The sequence below is a fragment of the Sceloporus undulatus genome, chromosome 4 (genome assembly GCF_019175285.1).
Source record: "Sceloporus undulatus isolate JIND9_A2432 ecotype Alabama chromosome 4, SceUnd_v1.1, whole genome shotgun sequence".
Classification (NCBI taxonomy): Eukaryota; Metazoa; Chordata; class Lepidosauria; order Squamata; family Phrynosomatidae; genus Sceloporus; species Sceloporus undulatus.
The window spans coordinates 110,097,117-110,120,510 of record NC_056525.1 but is presented as its reverse complement, the minus strand read 5'-3'; the positions used below and the strand labels follow the sequence as shown (position 1 = coordinate 110,120,510).

Genomic DNA, 23,394 nt, shown 5'->3' with positions numbered 1-23,394 from the left:
TCTGTAGTCTTGAAAATAGGAAAATAAATTTCTTTCAGTTGATTGCTTTTGTGAGAGAAACAAACTCTGGCTGCATCAGTATCCTAAACCACCAATTTAGGGTTGTCCGGGTGTTTGTTGTTGATAAAAACATTGTAAAGCATGATGAATCAAGGTGTGTTCTAAGTGAGGCAAAACAATTACATGGAAAAACAATTGCATGACAGATTTTTCATCTAAACATTGATAGAAGTGTGTCAGTGCACAGCACTAATAACAGACTGGAGACAAGTAGCAGCCTCCATATTCTCTGTGGTTGAGAATGATCCTGAAAGTCTAAGACAAGGCAGAATCATTTTGGTGGGGCTAAAGGCCAAAGAAGAAAAATATTTTTATGGTGAAAGAAATTCTTCTAAGGGGGTCTCTGTGTGGGACTATGTGGTATAAAACCCATGTGGTTCACAAGTCCATCCCTTAGACAAATATGTGGCCAAATTTTGACTTGCTTTTGAATATATATCTATATTTTCTTCTCTTAACAGAAATCTGGTGAAGAAGTACTGCCCTAAACGTTCATCCAAAGATGATGAGCCCAGGTAAAATGAATGTTGGGTTTAATTGATGTCTTTTTCTGCAAACAGTTTGAATGAGGTCCCAATCCTAAATACTTTTTGCCTTCTTGACCATTTTATATGGGATTGCATTAGAATTGGGAATTTCTGTTACCCTGCTGTTTTGATGGGTTGTATCTTTTCGTGGTAATGCACTAGTAAAATGTTTCTATTACTTTTGGAAATCCCATTTTCATCTCCACTCTGCTGTCAGACTCAGTATTTTGACTGTGGATGTGCTAGCCATTGAGCTAACTGTGCATTTCCTCAAAATTTCTTTGGGTTAAGTGCTGCTTTATCTAGTTGTGCTGATTTTTTTTCACTAATCATTACACAAACATTAATAAAACTATGTGACCTCTTGTACATTTTCTGCTAATATAACATGGTTATAAACCTACATATTCAGAAACTGGAAAAAGAACAGTATAATTTTCTGCACCAATTTAAAAAGATGTTTTTTATACATCCAGGTTTTTAAAAAATCATTCTTGGGGCTCCTCTTAATATTATGCCATATAATTTGGTTTTGCTATGAACAGAAGGCAAGAGAGGGAAACCTGGGCCCCCCATCTGTTGTAAGACTCACAAATCATTTCAGCAATCATAGTCAATGGTGACAGATGATGGCATGGCAGCCTAAAAACATCTGGAGAGCCAGAGGTTCCCCATTCCTACTCTAAGGCTTAATTCTCAGAACAGATGAGGTTAATCTGTTTCTGGGCTATACTGCTTCCTCCTGATATGGAATAATATGGTTGAGTAGTTCTTGCTACAAAATCATTCCTTACATTACGTATATCTGTTTAGGAGAAAGGTGGCCTAGGACCTTTCTGCCACATCATCTAGTTTTCTTTGTAAAGTTATGTTTTTTCAGGAGAATCACCAACCATGCAATTCCACATTTGCAGATGATGTGAGTAAAGCTCAGAGCCAGGTTTTTATCTTCGTTTCCTATTGTAACATCCAGCCCTTAATACAGTGTTTAAAAATTATGTTCTGCTTTGAAATCTGTTCGTATATTAGACAACAATCATGTACTGTTATTAATTTTCATTTAATCATCACAATTTCAGCATAGTATAAGGAGAGAAAAATTCAAAGACTCCTTTTCCCCATCACTGGAATGGTACCATTGTCTTAGCACACTTGAGTTGGACTGCTTGGCTACCCTTAAGATAGACACAGTAAATCTGAGGTTTTTCCAGAGAGCACCTGTTCTTTTTTTTTCTGATCAGAGATGGTTCATGTCTGATTTTAAAACAGTACAGTAACATTTCAAAAAGTACCGTATTCTTAAAGGAAAATGATAACCACAGTGTTGCAATAGAACTGGTTTATTATCAGCTTTGTCCCTGTATCTAGTCACTGCTGGGATTTTAGTTTATAAACCAAACACTTTTTTATGGAAGATGATTATGAAGTCTTCCACTTTACTCTTAACATCTTTTAAAAAAAACCTAGATAACAAGGCTTCCAGATGGCATTCAAGATCTGACACCATAAAAGAAATGGCAAACGTTCCACAGGTTTATAAGAGAGGTCTACTTTTTTTTAAAATACAGTGACATGTTTGTTTGTTTCTCCCCCTCCATATACATTTTCTACCCTTATTGTTTCCCCCTCTCCCCTTCCGCTCCCCCCCTTTTTAGTGCCAGCAATAATGTGGCACCTTTCCCTCCAACCCAAGAGGTGAGCAGGCAAACAGGCAGCTGTCTTCAGAGCTGGTAGCAAACTTGTGCAGTAGATCATCCATCGGGGTTCATATGAGTGGTATGATTGGCATGTTCCTCAAGATCAAGCAAATCATCTCTGCAACAAGTTCAGCTTCCCAAGCCTAGGAACTTAAGTCCATTCCTAAGCTCAGTCCTTCCATTTCGCATCTTAAGAGATACCACTTTACTGCAGGGCCTTTCAGGTAGTATTCTTTATTCTTTTCCACCTCTTGAAATCTGTTTCCATTAGAAAAAAAGTGTGTGTGAAGACATGTGTATTTTGGACGTTTTCCAGTGTGCATCTTTTTCTGCAGTTCATTTTCTTAAGGTCTGTGCCATGCTAGATCGTGATATGTTTCCTGTTCCCTTTGTGGAAGAAAAAAATAAGTCAATGTGACATCTGTGTTTCCTTCCACTGTCAGGTTTACCTCATGTATAGCCTTTTATAATATCCTTAATGAGTTAAATGACTACGCAGGACAGCGAGAAGTAGTAGCAGAAGAATTGGGCCACAGGGTATATGGCGAACTGATGAGATATTCCCATGATCTCAAAACAGAAAGAAAACTGGTAAAGCATTGTTTTTCTTTGGTTAGAATTCATTATTTAGTTTTATATTTGTTTGACTTGTTATCATAGTGAGGACAAATTTAGAAAGAAGTCTGTTGAACTAACCTCTTTTCTGTGTAAAAGATCTTTCTGTGGCAGGGGTGAGCAACTGCTGGGGGGCAGTCCACTCTGGCATATTGTGTTGCACTACAGGTGGCAGCATGTCCCTTCTGGTTGCCATTTTTGACTGAAAAAGGGCTTGGGAGCAGATCTGAGAAAAGCTAAGCTGTCATGTTAACAAGTGGTTGTTCTTGCATAATAGCCCCCCTCCTGCCCCCCAAAAGGCCTGACAATCAGAAAAAAAATAGATTACAGTGCTTTGAAGGACTCTGGGGACAGCCAGGGGGCTTTGGGGGGTTTCATAAGTGGGGTTTAGGGGTCATTGCCTGCCCACCAGCAGAATTTTGCACACTCCTCTTCTGACAAAAGAATAATCTCTCACACAGCTTTGTAGATGTGCATCTTCAGGTCACCTGTTAATTTATGGTGATCCTATGAATTATTCCATAGGGTTTTCTTATGTGAGGAATGTTTAGAGGTTGTTTTGCCAGTTCCTTCTTCTGAAATACAGCCTGTAGCACCTTGTATTCTTTGGTGTTCTCCCATCCAAGTACTAACCAGAGCTGACCCTGTTTAGCGTCCAGGATCAAATGGCATCTGATGCTCTTTCTACAGTGGTCCCCAAACCTTTTTGGGCTACTGCCCCCTTTCCTCTTGGGTGACAGCCTTAGCACCTCCCCAACATCTATTTCTTCGTATTAGGTCTACTGTTTGTGGAGCAGCAACTTGGCCAGCGGTGCCTATCTCAGCTGCATCCAGCTCTCCACCAAGAAGCCTCTCACCATGCAGTAAAGGCTACTGGAGATCACTGTTTAAACCATCAAAAGTTACTCTGTTTATATTAAGATTTGCATGTTTGTTTGAAAATCAGCCCCATTGTGTTCAGGGAGGCTTATTTATTAATAGGTTGAGTTGCAGATTGCAGTGTTGATTTTATATCTATCTATCTATCTATAGTAAATTTCCTCATAGTTTGTGGAGAATTGGGACACGCGTGCGCTAAATAAATTACTTTCTGCTTCTTCTTTTTTACAAACAGCTGTTAACTGTTAATGCTGGCATTTATAGATATGCATTTTAATTCTCATTAGTGTGAGTTTTTAAATTGCTATTGTAATTCCTTCAGTGAAACAGATAGCAGAAAGCACAAATATCTTGTTAATAAGGGAGTTAATAGTGAGACAGAGATTTTTTTCATTTTGCTTGTTTGTTAACATTTCTGTCTTATAACTTTCCTAGCACCTTCAAGAAGGCCGAAAAGCTCAACAGTATCTTGACATGTGTTGGAAGCAGATGGATAATGTGAGTTTCTTCCCACCTTTTTTTCTTTACCTTGTAGTAGTAGAGTATGGTGGGCAATTGGTGTTAAAGAGAAGACACTGTGGATTAAGTTATCACTGAACTGTTGCACTATTTTCATTTTTGAATATATTACATAGATAACTACATAAATCCCAATCAGCAAAGGGGTCAGGAACGTCTACATACTGTCACCCTATTCATTTAACCTGTATGCAGAAAATATTGTATGTAGAGCAGGCTTAGACTCAGAGGCAGGAGGAGTGAAGATAGGAGGAAGGAACATAAATAGCCTAAGATACGCAGATGACAAAGTACTACTAGCAGAAACAAAGACCTGGAGCAGTTACTGGGGAAGGTCAGGTAGGAAAGTGCCAAGGCTGAATTAATGCTGAACATTAAAAAACAAAAATAACGACCACAAAAAGTTCTCCAAGAATCCACCCCAGACAACAAAAGGGTTGAAATAGTCAAAGAGTATGCATACCTTGGTTAAAATATTGATCAGAACAGAGATGGCAAAAAAGAAAGCAGAGGAAGACTAGGATTGGAAAGAGCAGCTGTGAAAGAAATTTTTGATGGATCTCAGTTTTATTTAAAAGTTGTCAAACCCACCTGTTTTAGTTCCACCTTCTAATCCTCATTCTTCACAATTGTCATATTGTTCCAAAGCAGGTGACATTATTTCCCGTCAACTGTTTTGTGGCCTCTACCAGTGGTCCTCGTCCTCTCACTGAATTTGCCATAGTGAACTTAGGTGTGTGGCGCACATGCTCCTTGTCCAGCTCTAAATCCCATCAGTGTTACATGAGAACTGTACAGTAATAATTTTATATAACAGGCCAGTTTCCTAACTTGTGTGATGAGATTTAAAGATATAGCCGTGTTAGTCTGTAGAATCAGTACGTAGAGAGATCTTGTAGCACCTTTGACACTAACTGAAAGAAAGAAATTGGCAGCATGAGCTTTCAGAGACTTCATTCTACTTCCTCAGATGGTGAAGTGTATCATGATACATCTTCTTCATTATGTAAATAATACCACATGTAATCAGGCATTCTCTACAGAAGCATATACTTGAGATGGATTTGAATCTCACAATCCCCTCCTTCCTCTTTTTAATACAAGAAAACCCCACCATTATACATACAGGTCTTTGGCTAGAATTCCTGCTTCATATATTAAGAACATTGTGGTCAAGAAAGGTCTTCATCATGCAAACTGGATTGCATGAGTCCGGGTCGTGTTCCTCCTCTTCCTATCTCCTTCAATTATCAGTAGATACTCTTCAGAGAAAGTGTACCATTTCCTCAGGAATACAATATTGTGCTTCAGTTGCTGGAAAAGTTAGTGCCGTGGTGACAGAATGACTGACTGGAAGGAAGACATATCAGTACTGTGAGGAGAATGAGTAACAGTTGTACATGTATTGCTCTGTAAACTTTACAGCTTCCTGAATGCAAGTAATGCATTTTTTCCTGCACTCCCCACCCCTCAGTCATTCCTTTTAGACCTCAGATTCGTTTGCAAATATTGAGGGCAAGGGAGGTTCTAGTCTTAAAGGAAGTGGGAAAGAAAAGGCTTCCTTCAAATGCCTAAAGGGTCTAGCTGGTTTCTAGCCTCTGCTTCAATTAAGACTCGGTCAATGAAGCTACAAACCTGAGTTTCCAACACCTCAACAGGGCTGTTGATAACTGAATGATTTAGAGATCATCCCATTCATAAGGTCACCATAAGTCAAAGTCAACTTCATGGCAATTAACAGCAACAGCAAAGTCTCTGTTTTATAGGTGGGCAAATACAGTGGGTCCAAGGGCCAATTTTCTGCCATTAAGGGGGTTGCATGTACTGTGAAAAATACCCCCTGCCCAGGAATTGTCTTTTTCTGGTTTTGAACAGTGGACGTATTTCAATGTTGGGAGGAGACCCTATGGCCCATTTATATTGTGAATTGCTATGCCTACATGGTTCTAGGAGAAGCATTTCACCTTTTTTTTTGGCCAGAAGATGGGACGAACCAAGGTTTTGTTGTCTTTGATTCACACAAGTCAAAGACTACAAAAAGGTTCAGGAGGTCACATGCAGCCACAAGGCTGTACTTTGCCTACCCTTGTTCTACTTTAATGTACGAACCTATAGGGAAAAATAAAATACTACAGCGTTTAATGGTAGCCATAATTGGGTCTAATTTTTTTTAAATGGCACTTTGTATTGATTTGTAAATGTGACATGCTGTCTTCATATTTTAGAGCAAAAAGAAATTTGAGAGAGAGTGCAGAGAAGCAGAAAAAGCACAGCAGTGTTATGAAAGACTGGATAATGATACCAATGCCACTAAAGCGGATGTTGAGAAAGTAAGAAAGCATGAGAATGGCTAACACTATTTTTGTTTCTATAGTAAAACTTGAACACTATAATATTTTGTGAAAATTAGGTTATCTTTTAAAAACCTAATGGTCTTATCAAGGGGTCAAGAAATCACTGGCTGCATTCAGATATCATACTTGCCTATTCTCCAAACTGGTTTGGGCAAACCCTTCATACAAAGGCTGCATCCGCACTGTAGAAATAATCCAGTTCAACATTAATTTAATTGCCATGGCTCAGTGCTATGGAGTTCTGGGAATTGTAGTTTCTTTGGCGCCAGAGGTCTCTGACAGGGAATGCTAAATGTCTTACAAAACTACAGTTCCCATGATTCAATAGCTTTGAGCCATAGCAGTTAAAGTAGTGTCACTCTGGATTGTTTCTGCAGCGTTTACACAGCCTGGGATAACAAGCTGCAGTTTGATCTTGATTTGTAATCTTGTTTTTGAGGATTTCCTGGAGGTGTCCTTTCAAATTCAGATGTTAACAACAAGCACAGGGACGTAGCTAGGATTTTAGGAAGGGGGGGGGGGGCCCAACCTAGGGGCCCCCATTATAATGGGGCTTGGGGGGGGCGGGGCACCGCCCACCCCCCTTTTTTTTTTTAAAGGGAGGGGGGGGGCCCCGCCCCCCAACCCCCCCCCCCCCCCCGGCTACGTCCCTGACAAGCATTTGCCTCCTATAGACAGGTTTCGATATCCCAATATTTACATTACTGTAAGTTGTTTAGGAAAGTTTGAAATATGTTACCTTTTAATTGCAGAAAACACCAACTCCTTTCTATTCATCAGAAATTTACTTTAATATAATTTAAAGTCAAAATATTTTTTCTTATGCAGATATATCTCAGTTAATTAAGAAGGTTTATTCCTGGGCAGTAAGTGAGGCACATACTTTTCACCTTGACTGTTGAAAGCAGGAGCAAACAGCTAAAATAAGACTGGCTGGAGAAAAATCTTAATTCTTTCTCAGTTCAAGCTTTATTGCATTGGTTACTGTAGACACAGGTTACTGCAGCAACCTGACACAGAAAGTCTTCTTTGTCATCCTCTCAGTGCTGATGATACTAAAAACATTGAGCCAGATAGAGGACCAGGAGGAAAGGTGCTCTTCATCAGTGCAAGTTTTTTTTGAAGGCTGTTGAGAATGGTTGTATTTATAAACAGAAATAGTTACTTGATATTAATCTGGAAATGCTAATGAAACTTAAATGGCATACTGAAACATCACCAGAACTAAAGGAAGCTTGTGACATGAAAGCTGAGCATGTTGCGAAGTTTATGTTTAAACAAGAAATGTAAAACACTTTTTGGGTTGATCTTTTGCTGTCTTCTTAGGCAAAACAGCAATTAAACCTGCGTACACACATGGCTGATGAAAACAAAAATGAGTATGCTGCACAACTACAGAATTTTAATGGTGAACAGCACAAACATTTCTATATTGTTATTCCTCAAATTTACAAGGTAAATCTTTCATTGACATTTTTTATTTACTGAAGACTAGAAATAGCATCCTATGTTTTGTTTTTAACTAAAAAGTTAGATTATTTTTGTTCTCTTAAAATCACCCCCCACACACACACACATTTGCACACACACAAATGCTCATCCCCTGGCAATCACCCCTCTCCTCTAGATTTACTTGATTGGTTAGCTAAACATGCAGAGTTTTGGCACATTGAACTTTTCATTGGGTTTATGGGGCATTGTATTTTATTGTATTTAATGTTTTTAATATTGTTGTAAGCCACCTCAATCTCATTGGAGAGGCGCGTATAAATTAATTTGTTGTTGTTGTTGTTGTTGTTATTGTTATTATTACATTAGGATTAGGTGGGAAAACTCCATCTGGTAGTTCATCCAGAAAATCTGGTAATTTCAGGGGTCATGTCTATGTACCCAAAGGTATCTGGACCATAGAATAAGAAATCTGGCTCCACATAGTACATGGTTCTCTGCCTGTTCTGATCCAGGGACATTTTGATTGCTATTAGATTGTTACTAAATAAGTGCAGAAAAAAGCCCCTGAAAAGAAAGAAGATTAGGAAGCTGTGGGGATGTGCCTTGCTTCTGTACACAGATGCAGTATTCCTTTTTGTAAACTTCTTGTCTGTGTTACCTTTATTATTATTTTTGATTAATGTAGTATGACAGGTGTACCGATCCCTATCAGATGCTGTGAATCAGCAAATCAGAACTAGGAAAAAAGCACTTATCTAGATATATTTACATATTTACAGTGGCCTATTCAAAAGGGGGAAAATAATCTATCTACTATTATTTGTTATGTGGGATTGTTTCTGCTGTCTGGCAAACCTGTATAAGTGCAAGGCCCTGCATTTTGAGTTTCGGGAGTGTAAGAGAGAGTTTGTTGGAGGGGGCTATAGAAGTTAAAATACAGTATAGCTATAGTTGTTGAATGAAGACCCAGTAAATTATTCTAGTTACATCAGCATTTCTTCTTAAAAGGATGAAATTAGTATTTTGAGTGCCTTACTTTTTTTGGAATACCAGATATTTCTTATTTCTAAACTATGTCAAAGCATTGCACAGTATGTTCTGACATTGACAGCACAATCCTATTCATGTTTCTTGAAGTAATGTTCCTGACTTCAGTGGAAGAAAACTGTTCATAGCCTCAGGGTACTTTCTGTGGCTTTTAACCAAGCCCCCCAAGGATGCCTTGCTAATTTTTGTTCCTCTTTTGATCAGTATCTTGGTTATTAAATCTGTTTCATTGCTGGAAAAAAGAAGATACTGACAAGGCCATGCAAATGTACAAAATAGCTGCATAAGATTTTCTAGCAGTTACAAATGAATACTTTGGGGGGATATATTTTTCTCATCTAGAACAGACTGTGTTCCTTATATCCTATTAACCATGAACTTCCAAAACAAGTATATTTTGAACCTTGTTTCAGGATAATTTAGAAACTGTAAGTGTCTGGACTCAGTATGGAAGTAAAATAAATCACTGTTGCCCTCTTCCTCATTTAGTTTTCTGTGAATAACAGCTATTTACCATAATATACTAGCTTAATTTTCAAATCTAGATTGGTTACTGATATTTTGCCAGTCAGTTTTAGAAGTTTGTGCATATCCCCCACAAGTTTTCTTTCATAATATGATGCTGGATAAAAACCATACAATTAATAATGTTTTTAGTAGAAACTGAGTGGACCAGTAGCCCAAAATATATGAAGTACAGTGGACCCTTGTTATACACTGGGGTTTGGTTCCAAGATCCCCCGTGGATAACAAAATCCTTGGATGCTCATGTCCCATTAAATATAATGGCATAGCAAAATGGTGTCCCTTATAAAAAATGGAAAATCAAGGTTTGATATTTGAAATTTATACTTTTAAAAACATTTTCAAACCGTGGATGCTTGAATCTGTGTATAAAAAAATCTGTGTATAAGAAGGGCCGATTGTATCTGCATACTATTAAGAGAAAGACATTCAGGCTTCTCTTTATTACTGTAGCATCTCCAGGAAATGGATGAACGAAGAACCATCAAACTTAGCGAATGTTATAAAGGGTTTGCTGATTCTGAGCGCAAAGTTATTCCAATAATCTCAAAATGTTTAGAAGGAATGATTGCTGCAGCAAAATCAGTAGATGAATGCAGGGTAAGTTGATTTCATTTGGATGTTAGTAGCATTTTAATACTGAACATTTTGCCTTTAAAGTAATTAATTTTGGACGGGTCCACCCTCCTATATCAAGATAAGGAGTTACAACAGCGAAGACCACTCATTCCATTTCTATATAGCCAATCAGCCACATATTGTTCCTCTTCAGGAGTTTGATAGTACCTCCCTCTCCAACCAAGCAGCAAAAATACAAGGCTTAGCAAGTCTTGGGTGACGCATGCCTGCTAGTAGAACTGCAGTTAGTTATTTTACCTGTTTTACGTATTTTCTGTCTCAATCTTTGTGATGAGTTCATAATGTAAGTAGTGATTTTATCATAGATGACTCAGGGTTTGTTTGTTTTTTACATTTTTCCCAGAGGGAATGCTAAATCAGAGTGCCGCTAACTGTAAGGTTCAGTTCTTATAGATTGTGTCCTCAGAGTTCATTCGATATGTCTTCAAATATTTGTGTTGGTTTTACTGTCCTCAGCATTTCTCAACACTCTGAGGTTTTAAATATCTTCCATTTGCTCATTTTTGATCTGTCCTTTTTTCCATCAGGGAGCGTAAATAAAGAGGTATAAAACTCATATTACTAAAGTGCTTGGAATAGATTAGTCTTCAGCCTCATGAAGTAGATTATGGAACAAATGCTTATATTCTTAAACATTTAACATTGATTTGACATGTCAATGGCCTGTTACAGACAGCCAAAATAAAGCTGCTTCGAATCACAGTGGAGTTATGGTGTTTCAATGATGCATGCATCCTAAGAGTCCAGAAGTTGCACCAAAGCCACGCTCCAGCCCTAAGGACTGGAACGTGGCTTTGGTATGGCTTCTGGACTCTTAGGACACATGCATCATTGAAACACCATACCTCCACTGTGACTTGAAGCAGCTTTATTTTGGCTGTCTGTAACAGGCCAATGTTTTTAAAAGGATAGAGAAGGCACATACTGAACAGTAGCAAAGTTAGAGGCCCTGAGATTGATGCAGTATTATTCTCTGGTGGAGAATTGTTTTCCACACTGAGACATTTGGGATCCCTGATAATTTGTTCTGTACTTTTATCTAAACCTAGGGGTAGGTGTGATCTTATTGCGGAAGAGACAAGAAGTGGAAGCATTTAATACTTCTGCTTTATGTCCGTCGTATCCAAAGTAGTTTTTGCTCATTCAGTACCTGAGTCATGTTCAAAACTGTCTTTACCCTGAAAGCTTACACATTTCTTTTATGGAGGTATGTGTTTTCCAGTTTGGAAGAAGTGAAAGAACAGAAAATACCAGGTGCTTAAACTTTCTGTTCTGTCTGCAACATCATTATATTAAAATTCAATCTAGATAGTTGTTCAGAACAAAGACCATGGAAAATAATGCTTCCAAGTGAATTATTTTTTTCTGGAACATCAGAAATTTCTGATGGTCTCTTTTAAGATGTTTAAAAGTAATATTTTTAAATATAACTTCAATTAAACCATTAGTTCTTTGTGTAATCATATTATAACCATCATATCTTTCCCATCAAGGACTCTCAAATAGTAATAGACTCTTTCAAGTCTGGTTTTGAACCTCCTGGAGACTTTCCATTTGAAGATTACAGTCAGCATATTTACAGGACTGTTTCCGACGGAACAATCAGTACACCAAAGCAGGAAGGGATGAAAATCGATGCAAAAACCACTGTGGGCAAAGCTAAGGGCAAACTGTGGCTTTTTGGAAAGAAACCAAAGGTAAGAAAAATCATTTGCAAATGAAAACACTCAGGATTTGTGGTTCAAGGATCAAATAGCGTCCTTTGAATCACCTTTAGAAACACAGTTGTGATTCCATTTTGAAAGTGTTCATCTAGACATAAAATTCAGAGACATAGCTGTGTTAGTCTGGAGTATCAGCATGCAAATTTTCAATAGTTTACCTTTCTGTTTTGGAAATTCAGTATGGTCTATTGCCTTATTTTGCTTTTATATATTCCTGTCACTAGCTCATTTTGCTAGTCCAGCAGCCAACTCCCAGTAGGTCTAAGATGTATCTAGTCCCAAAAATCAAAGACATCTGCCAGAGCCACTTTATCTGCTTGGAATGATCTCCCCAGTAGTTGGTCTAGCAGTATCCCCACCCCCCATTTGACCCTAGGACATGGCTAACTGCAACTGGTATGGCCAGTTGTAGAAGATTCTGTAATGACTGTTAGATCACACTCTATCATGTAGTCATGCCTGTATTTCTATGGGTATGGCTGCTGTGTTGAAACTTGGAGAGAGTTTAAAAGAAGTTGAATAGTGGGTCTTAATAGGTTTCTAAACTTTTAATATTACAAATTTATCAGTTTGTTCATCAGTTCTTTTATTTGTTAGCGGAACTTGCATTTATGCCGCTCCCTGTCTATAATGTACAACATTAGAAATGATATCACTCTAAAGATGTACAAATAGGTCTCAAATTTAAAGGGGAGCAAATGCTTAATTTCCTCAGATGTGTGAAAAATGGAACTGAGTGCATCTTTCCAACAAAGAACACAAGTAATAGATTTGGTTTTTTCCCTCCCGTTAAAGTTTAATGGAATGTGTGTGAAATTTATGGAGAATATATCCCTGATAGAGAAATTAACTAACCTTTTTGCAACATGCATACATGTGATACTTTATCAGTGTTGTTTCTTCAATCCTTTAAAAAATCATGCTTTGAAAAAACGCAACATTGAGGGCATGCAGATTTCCAACATTAAAACAGAAGAGTCACTGTTGGGCTTTGAAACAACTTTTTCTGAATAGTGGAAAACAAAACAAATAGATGATTGATGGGGAAAAAATCAAAATAAAACCAAAGTCTGCTGTGTTGACTTTCATGTCTATTTTTCAGTGGTATGATTTTGGTATAGCTTTAGGTTCTCCATTGTTGTTTTTGAAACGCCTATGCAAAAATATGTTTTTAATTATGTAGCATTTAGGACTAAAGAATCTGTTTTTCTCTTTTCTTTGTCTTCTTAAATTGTTGCTGTTATTTCTCAATCTGACGGTAAAACAACAAAGAGTTTTGTGGTATTGTAACGATTAAAATTTTTTATTATGACCTATTTTTTCTGATCATGATAAATTCTGGTGATGATGACTGTGGTGTTAAAAAATGTCATAGTATTGGGTTCAGACCCAGTGTTTGGAAAATGGACAGACTCCTTTCATTTGTTGAAATGAATCAGCTCCTCGCACTGAACACTCTCATGGGTGGAAGGGAAGAATTACAGGATCTTTCCCCTGTAGCCCACAGCACCCTCACTGTTCTGGGAGGCCCTCCAACCTTCTAGAGCAGATTTTCTGGTGCAGATTTTCTACAATGGGTTGTAGAAGCGAAGGGAAATTAGTGACAAACACCCCATTCCACCCATGCAAGCATCCAGTTTGCTGAGTTCTGCTCCAAGTAAATCTGTGTCCAACCCATGATCTTATTCTGAATTGAAAGAGGGATAAAATAGAATTTTTACATCTTTTTGAATGTTTGCTTTATCTGTTCCTTTCTTTATTTCTGCATCAGCCACAGTCCCCACCCCTTACCCCTACTAGTTTATACACGTCTGATACTTCTAATGGTGCCCAGTATCCCATATTCTCCATTGAACAAGTGCATTATTGCATGAGTGAAATAAAATCAGGGAGGCCCAGAATTCCTTCTTTCAGAAGTCATAAAAGAGTGGTAAGTTTTGTAATGGGCTGTAGATGCATGATAGTGCTATGAACAGTGTGCTTGTGGTGTGGCTTTTTTTGGTGCGCTCCACACTCATTATAAGGCTTTATGCTAACAATGATTGTATCAGAGGTCATCAGGCTTTATGTCTTGCTGGGTAATATCTGTGTTGAGATCAATGTGTGGGGTTAGCATTAAAAATAACAAGCTTCAAAAAGATGGAGTTATAAAGAGGGTGCTGAGTACATTTTTTCAGCCTTTTGGTTCACAGCTGTGAATGTATTTTGTACATAATATATCATATAGGACTGATAAGAACCCTGGTTTGCTGACTCCTTGAAAGTGTATGTAGATTTCCTCAGTCATTTTTGTATGTAGGCTGACAGCCACCTACATAGTTCTTTACATGAATGCTTAATTATTGTTAGAAAAAGCAGGTCTATTTTTGTCCCACCCTTCCTCCAAATTTTTCTAGATGGCATGTGAGATGCCTTACTTCCTCCCTGCCCTATCTTCACAATAATCTTGTGAGGCTGGTTAGGCAGCAGAGACTTTTTGCCCCAAAAATTGCTTGATAATCTTTGGTCAGGGAATTGAACACCCGTCTTTCTGGTTTAAGTCCAGTGCTCTAACCATTGTAGAACACTTGCTGTCTGAATGTGTGAAGATCAGATATTTCACTTGGAACATCATAGTGCATGGACCCAAGTGAAAGAAGCATTGCTGCACCATCTCCATGATGTGATTTACCTTCTTTGTTATTCACCACTTTATTACGGTGTGAATCGGAGCTCAGGCGTAAGTCACAATCACAGGGCTATTTCATCCACGCCTCCATTTCTATCTCTCTATAGAACTGCCCCCTAGTGGTCATTTGATGCCAGAATTTCCCAGGCTGCACATGCGCTCACACTGACCCATTGTTGTTAATTGCCATCAAATTGACTTTGATTTATGGTGGCTCCATGAATGAGAGACCTCCAAAGCACCTTGTCATCAACAGCCCTGTTCAGCTCTTGCAGATTCAGGGCTGTACAACAGTCTCAGTTTAGGCATCTTGGCTTCCAGGGAGAGTTCAAACTTGACTTGCTCTAGGATCCATTTATTATCAGAGTACACATTTCTAAAGAAATTGTTAAGATGTTTCATTTAACTTGTATATTAAGCTAACGTCTATGAGCATTAGCAAGCTTTTAGTTTTGCAGAATTTATGGAAAAGAAACCATGCCTGCTTGCAGCTTAACTGTTACAAGGATATTTATATAAAGCCAACACATTATTAACTGTATTTAAATGCATGATGAATTTTAAATGCAGTGGTTTTTTTACTCTAATGGTTCATTTAATGTTGCTTCCTGGGCGGCATTTTTGTTGTTGTTTAAACTGCATTTCATCATTTATAAATTACTCCTTAATGCCATTTTGTGAGAGACATCAAGGAAGTATGGTTGCTAATTTATAATGGCATATTCTGCAAATGGAATTTGTTCTAGGGATCAAGTGATTGCTTAGCAATGCTGATTAAGACATGATGAGAGAGCTACTTTATGTCCTGATGTCTCTGAAGTACATTTGCTCATATGTGAGATTAAAATGTTGGGGTGTTAGTTATCCAGTGTTGAAGCTGAGTGCATTTGTCAAAAATCATTTCCATATCTATATATGTCATTTTATAAAATTAAAAATAAAACTTAACGTGGCCTGACACTATACTGCAGTCATAGCTGGATAAGCTGGTCTAGAAAGAGGCAGATCAGAGTCCAAAGGTATCATAAAGCAAAGCCAGTTAATGATTAGAGAAGTTCTCATTGTTTGGGGTTACTTTTTCTTTTTCTTTTGCATTCTGCATTCCGTTTAATCTGCTTGTCTTTGGTTATGGCACCACACTATGGTGCCAAAGGAAAATGTTGCCATCATACTCTGTATAACAATATGCTCTGCATTACCAAAGATGTTGAACTCTAATGAAAATCAGAGTTCATTGCTTCTATGTGTGCTTCTAGGCAGATGGCACTGTGGCCTGAAACAGACAGGCCCAAGTGCTGCCTTCAGGCTGATCCAGGGGTGTGATGTACAGATGACACCCCCACCCCCCCAGATTAGGCAGAAGTTGTGCTGCGGTCATTCAAGGTAACCCAAAAACAACTGCAAAAGGAGTGCAAAAAAGCACTCCTTGGTAGCAGTCCATTGCGGAGGCTGCTCCAAGCTGCTGGCCTACATGACTCCTGTGATTCCAAAAAAGGCATTTGGCATCTATCCCATCTTCTTTCCTTCTGTGGAGCCTGGATATCATAATATATTGTAATGTCCTTCCATAGTTTTCTCAATTTGTTCATTTAACATTCTCAAAAGAAGAGTGTTGTTGTAGCTGTATTTTTACTTTAAAAATGTCCTCTAACATTAAGTATATTTGAGTCCAATATTTCTATGTCTTATCACAAGTCCATATGTGATAGAAGGTCTCAGTCTTCTGTTTACATTTCCAACATTTATTTGAGCCATTTAAAAACATCTTCAATAACCTTTCTTGTGTTGAATACTATCTGTACATCATTTATAGAAATTCTTTCTCAAATCATAACTCAAACTGTTCACATTTTCCCATTGCTCCATTTCAATTGGAAAGCCAGTATTTTGAACCCATTTCACCATACAATCTTTTACCTGTTCCCCTTCTGATTCAAATTTCAATAATAATTTATAAATTTTAGCAATAAAGTTGTCATCATCAGTACATAGTTGGATTTCAAATTCTGATTTAGAGGTTTCAAACCCTTAATTTTTTATAATCCATTTTAAATCTTTCAGTTAATGTTCTATAACAAGAACAGTTTATATATAATATGTCCTTCAGATCTAATTCTTCTTTTTGATTTCAATCAATATTGACTATTTTCTATTAACAACAAATCGTTCTACATTAACTGTGTAACTTTAGTATATATTTCTCTTGTAAAAGATGCATAACACCAAATAAGTAACCTCAAATAAAATCTTGTTTTGTATCTTTGCAAAAGCGATTGTCTCACAAAATGATTATTGAAACTTGAATCAAATTTTACTTTTTCATACTAGAGATAACCACGTAACCAAAAATCAAACCTCAGCTCTCTTAACTGTAACAAGTTTTCATTTGTTAGAATTAGCCAGTCTTTCAACCAAAGCAAACGACATACAAAATAATATGTTTTTAAATCTGGCAGACCTAAGCCATCTCTCCCCCCTCCCACTCTCTTTTCATCTTGTAATATCTCTAATCTCACTCTTGGTCACCCTTCTGCCACTGGTTAATTGGTACATCATTTAATATAATCAGAGCAGATTGAAATGAAAACAGCATTTTAGGCAAAACATTCATCCTAATTTTCAATATCTTACATGATGACAAATTTAACTTTGCTATTTCTGCAAATCATTTTTTATTTTATTCCACATAATCCACAAATTTATCTTTAAATAAATTCAATTTTTCCCTGAAATGTAAACTCAAATGTTTGGCTTCTTTCACAGTCTAGAAGCCTGATTTGTCATACAAGGACACTTTTCCATCTTTGTTGTATTCTTAGTTTTATATTGATTAATCCTAAAATCAGGCAGGTATCCATATTCTTTTAAAATTTGATTCAAGTCATCGGTATTTTTCAGAGAGTCTTCCAGGAAGATCACCAAATCATCTGCAGAAGCTTTTAATTTAACATTCTGATTTTTTTAAAATGCTCACTCCTTTTAGTCCCTATCTGCCCTTAAAACTCTTTTCAAAACCGCAATCACCAGTAAAAACTGCAGGAACAGGACATCCCTGTCCAGTCCCTTTTTAGATTCTGCAGGACTTCATTCTCCATTTATCCAGTATTTGTGCTTCCTGGTTATCCTATATCTGCTTAATCCAATCTATAAAATTTTAATGTCCAATGCTGCCGAAGGAGGAGTGGGAGCAGAGCCATGGATCGACGCTCCACGGGATCGAGAGCGTCGTCTTCCGAGTGGGTGACCTCCAGTTTAAGGGCGTTGGCCATACGAATAATTCTGTCCGAGAAGGACCTGACATCATCTGAGGGAGATGGCGCGTCTGGAACCCCAAAAGACAGCTGTTGTTCGGTGTCCATCAGTGGGGATGGAGAGCGAGAATGGGAGCGTAACCCCGAAGGAGATCTGCTGGCACCGCAGCTCACAGGGGACGGATCCCTATTAGCGAGGTGTAACCTTTCCATCTCATCCATCCTGGAAAGGGCGGGCCGATATTGTAGGGAATGAGGCCTCACTCTGGTCGGGCCCGGCAAGTTGCGCCGTAGATGGCCCGGGTCGACTGGAAGGAGGTACTGTCCCGTGTGGTGATCGTAGATCAGGTCGGGATATGTGTCAAAAAGAGCCCGGTCGGGCTGGTCGCGGTCACGGCCGGAATGGTGGCGGTGCACAGGGTCTATGACCAGGGCTTCATCTGCCTCTGTTTCAAGGGCGGCTCTATCCCTCTGTTGAGGAGAGGTGCAGCGTAGTCTCGGTCTGGATGGAGACTGGGAAGCACATCTCTGTCTCCATGGTGAGGCCTGTCTCTGCCTCTGTGGCGAGAGTGGGGCGTCTGAATCCGGAATCTCACCCTCGGATTCGGAGCTCTGGTCCAAGTCCACTATCTGGAGGTCCTTATCCGGGACGGACAGATGGGATGAAATCAAAATCCTCGGTTCCAGAGAAGGAGGGACGGAGCTCGAGACTACCTCTGGGATGGGAGTTGCTGTCAGCCTCGAGACTGGGGGAGGCACGGAGACAGTGCTCGGGGGTCCCTTACGCTGAGTCTTGGGTGGTGGGGAGGCCGACCTAGCCCGCCTGGAGTCTTGGTCCGACTTGGAGGACCTAGAAGACTTCTGCTTATCACCATGCTTCCTTTTTGAAGGTTTATCGACTTTTTCTGCTTGAGTCGACGCAGAAGCAGCAGTGGACTGGGCCGGTTCACCGGAGGCTCCCGCCTGAAAAACTTTATCATAAAGGGACGCCTTGAGTTTTTGGTCCCGGTTCTTTAAAGCCTGGGAAGTCATGGCTCTGCAGTGAGTGCAGGCACCGGGAATGTGAGTTTCCCCGAGGCAGAGGATGCACTTATTGTGGCCGTCCGACATGGGGATCTTAACCCCGCACTAAGTACACCGCTTGAAGGAGGCCATGTGAAGGGGCCTTCCCAAGGAAAATCCTTTACCAGTCCAAGGTCGAGTCCAGTCCGTTCAAGTGAAGTCCAGGGAAAATCCAAAGAGAATGGTCAAAACTATGTCTGAAGTCAATTAGCCAGAGATTCAATCCAAAGGCTTATGCCAGCGAAGTTCCTTGAGCTGCTAAGTGCGGCAGAATGAAGGAACTGAGAGAGAGTGGGCCACCAAGGGCCTTTTGTGGGGGGTGGGCGGAGTTACCGCCAAAAAGTTGCAGAAAGATACATTGCATTCTGCTCAGAGATTCTGGAAGTTTCCGAGCTTTATTGCGCAGGCGCAGAATAACCCATTTGTGTGATTCGCAAAGACCACGAAGAAGAAGAAGAATAAATACAAATACAGCTGTCTTCTCTTACTTAATAAAAGAGTATAGGAAAAATATAGCAGATGTCATTTCATAGAAATAACAGCATGATAGAGCTAGATATTTTAGACAGATAAATATTTTGTTGCTTATCTACTTTAAAAAAAACCTCAGTGTTTATTCTTGGAGCTTTTAGTGATTGTTCAGTACTCCGAAGAGGCAATTATTTTTTTTTATGTTTCAGTTGGGATGTTGGGCCATTGGAAACCCTGTTATCTTTGTGTGAACGTGAACTCCCAAGCACGTGAATGATTCAAGTTACATATAGATAGGGTAATAAGTTTTGACTGTCCTTCTATCCAGTCTTTTTTAAGGCTGGGAGAGGAAAAGCAGACAAATGATATATAAATGTGGTAAGCCTGGTTCTTTGCATTGTGAATTGATGCATTTCAAAGGCATCACAAGCTGCCTTTGAAATCTCCTAATTTTTAAATGTTCCTTGCCATGCCATGCTTGAATTTGTAATAGATTTTTGAATCTTTGCCTAGAATTTTTATCTCTTAGTATGTCTAATGTTCTGACATTTGCTGTTAGTCTGAAAACTTAATTCAGAAAATTAATAAACACAGTTTCTTGGGGGGGTTTTTTCCATTCAAAAAGAGGAGAGCAAATTCAAAATACAGTTGGCCTTCCTTATCCATGGATTTTTTATCCATGGATTCAGGCATCCATGGCTTGAAAATATTTTTAAAACATGTAAATTTCAAATAGCAAACCTTGATTTTGCAATTTTATATAAGGAACACCATTTTACTGTGCCATTTTGTATTTAATGGGACTTGAGCATCCACAGATTTTGTTATCCACAGGGGGTCCTGAAATGAAACCCCAGCAGATAACAAGGGTCTACTGTATACAACAAATTGAATTTTAACAGTTTTCCTAGCTTTTAAAAGTGGTTTCTGAGAAAATAAGTTTTGAAGAAGCCATCTCTATCTTTTAAAAAAGAAGAAATTATGTTGCAGGAAAGAGAGCTTGTTTGTGTCAGTGTGCTTCCTTCCCTTCCCTCTTTATCATTCCAAATTAATGGTTGTGGTTTGTTATTTCTAATACAAAAAAACCAAACCAAACACAAGATCAGTATCCTTGGATACTGGATCATTCAGTGCACTTATATTTCCCTCTCTTTGTGAATTTATGAACTTCTGATTCTCACACTCTTGCAATACCTCAGTTTAGAGAGTTGGGCAACTTTAGCCATCCAAATGTTTTTGGACTTGGGTTTCTTGTCACTTGTCGTTTGGCTAACGTTAGAAGTGTTAACAAGAATGATGAGAGTCCTTTGATTGCATAAGAGGATGGATTTATTTGCTCATAATATTCTACAACTTCACTCATGTCCACTACAGTTACTTCACTCTGGCCAGAACAAAGAAATCTCAGCCTCTTTCCTAAACATGGAACAGTTGTTATGGGGACTGGATCAAGTACAAGAAATGCAAGGTTTAGGGACTTCATGAAAACTAAATGGGAGATTACTGTAGACCTTGTTACTAGCAAACAAGACCATTGCATCTGCTTTCTATGTTGCCCCTGTGTGCCTGTTTTTGCTTTTTTTAAAGCCTAGAAGTGTTTAAATTAGTATTTAATTTGCTAAATTGGGAACATTACATTGCACCGTTGTCCTTTGCACAGAGTTATGGTTGCCTGAAATCTAGAACAGTACTGTACATGTCCCAGCCTTACCTTCTACAGTATTTTACATGATAATTAAAATGTTTAGCACCACATCTCCTTTGTAGTAAACGCCACTGAACTCAATGGTGATTACTTCCAAGTAGATGTACATAGGACTAGGCTGTACAAGGAATAGATATGTAATCTTTAGAAATCTTCCTGGTTGGAGGCATGCAAGTAATTTCCTGTTTCCCCCCCTGTTTTCAACTAACTGATCAGTGGTTGATGAAACCGGTAAGATCTATGTTCTAATCAGCACTTTGTAACAGCATGAAAATAGCTTCCCCATCTCATAGTTGCTTTCAATGAGTTTTGGTATTTGGATCACTCTATATATTTCTTTGTCTCGTAAACCATTTGTGCTTGGTGTGAATGTAACAGTCATTATATTTTGCACAGGTTAGATTATGGATTTCTTGTTGATCAGAATAAAGATAAGTTCCTGTCTTGTCCCTGTAAAAGGAGAAGGGCAGTGCCTCAGTCTAAAGTTCCTTTTCACCTATGAAGTGTACAAACTGTCCATTAACTAAGGTCCAAAACACACTGCAGAAATAATCCAGTTTGAAACTGCTTTAACTGCCCTCACTCAATGCTAGGGAATTCTGGGAACTGCACTTTTTGGGAGATATTTAACCTTCTCTGTCAGAGAGCTCTGGTGCCACAATAAACTACAATTCCCAGGATTCCATAGCACTGAGCCAGGGCAGTTAAAGTGGTCTCAAACTGGATTATTTTTGCATTGTGTTTGGGACCCAGGTCTGTAAAACAGTCATTCTTATACTGTTACATTCCCAAAGTTTCCCTAAAGAACACAGCAGCTCTAATATTTTTAAATGATCTCTTTTATTAATTCCTGAGAACAGTAGTAATTGGTTCACTGGTTTGGAATATCCTACAATTATTTTTTCTTCTCCTTTGATTTATATCATGTCTTTCTCCCAGAATTGGGTCTGAAGGCAACTCAAAATGCTAATTTTTAAAATATGCAAATACAGAAATGATTTTTCCAGTCTTTCACATGGCAAAGAAAACCATGGGCCTCTAAACATTTTGTGTGACCCTTCCCCAGTGCCCAACAGGCAAAAAATGGCGGTAGGCATTGATTTTACATCTCCTGGAGGCAAACTGGAAGTACTGTATTTTCTGGCGTATAAGACGACCCCCAACTTTTGAAATAAAATTATAGGCTTTAGCCTATACTGGCCTTATAAGGCTACCCCTCCTCCGCGCCAGCGCGGGGCTGCAGGCTTCTCAGGTCTCCGGAGGCCTGAGAGGCCGGCGGCCCCAGAGCATCGAATTACATAGTGGTCATATTGTTCCAAAACCTTTTAGCCTCCTATTTGAAGCAGGAATATTTTAGAAGGAGACAGCCCGGTTTCTACAATGTTGTATGATGTGCATGTCTCTTTAAAAGGTGCCTGAAAGAGGAAGATGTGGATGTGGAAGATGTTTCCTGTTTCCTTTATATTTGACAAGGATGGAGTGAAACATTCAGAAAGAAGATGCTTGAATAAATCTTGAGGGTTTTACATATAAAACAGGATAACAATTAATGCACATGCCTATATCTTAGCTCATGTTCAGAAAAAAAGATACTACAGTTATTATATGCCTTTATTTATTTATTTATTTTATACATTTCTGTATCTCTTGTATGACATAAATTCTGGCATCCCTATTGTGTCTCAGTAGTTCCTGAATTAAATAACATGGCACAAAATAACTTCATAATTTTACACACACCCATGTCCCCCCTGCCCAAATATTTATATAATGATATCCTAGCTCTAGTTCAGCAAACTGAACCATTTTGTATTTAGGGAATCCTTGTGGCATCCCTACTGGACTGAAAAGACACTTAGTCTTGAGCTTCTGGGGAAAGATGAACTCAACAGGCCTTGTTTTACAGTCCTTCTAAACAGCTTCTCTAAGCAGATGGCAAACCGTAAACGCACAGACTTTGGAATTTCTGTTTAACTTGTAATTACCGATGGGTGCTATAGTTAACTTATTAAATTGTTAATCACATGTGCCTAAGTAGGTGTATCTGTGAATCTTTTCTTTAAAGCAGTCTGTTTATAGCTCTAAAGCTATTAATTAAGATCCCAACCAACCAATAATGAATGAAGTAAAAGCTGATTGTATTCACTTCAGCAGAAGTCATGCCAGGGGTTTTGGAACAGGCAAAGTAAATTGCACCTT

At 38.6% G+C, this 23,394-nt stretch overlaps 1 protein-coding gene across 4 annotated transcripts in view; it reads left to right on the top strand.

Moving 5' to 3' along the window:
* Positions 1-551: 551 nt before the first annotated feature.
* The window catches only part of FNBP1L (formin binding protein 1 like), a 33,081-nt gene continuing 10,238 nt past the window's right edge, over positions 552-23,394 (top strand). Inside the window, exons 1-9 of one of the 4 annotated variants that reach the window (XM_042462270.1) lie at positions 561-575; positions 2,243-2,508; positions 2,728-2,875; positions 4,214-4,276; positions 6,523-6,627; positions 7,978-8,106; positions 10,129-10,275; positions 11,808-12,011; positions 13,810-13,968. In XM_042462270.1, coding sequence (XP_042318204.1) covers positions 2,837-2,875; positions 4,214-4,276; positions 6,523-6,627; positions 7,978-8,106; positions 10,129-10,275; positions 11,808-12,011; positions 13,810-13,968 — 846 coding nt within the window. In that variant the 5' untranslated portion in view covers positions 561-575; positions 2,243-2,508; positions 2,728-2,836. Of the gene's footprint in view, positions 576-2,242; positions 2,876-4,213; positions 4,277-6,522; positions 6,628-7,977; positions 8,107-10,128; positions 10,276-11,807; positions 12,012-13,809; positions 13,969-23,394 lie in introns of those variants that run through there. The other 3 variants (XM_042462269.1, XM_042462271.1, XM_042462272.1) reach the window with 3 other exon arrangements.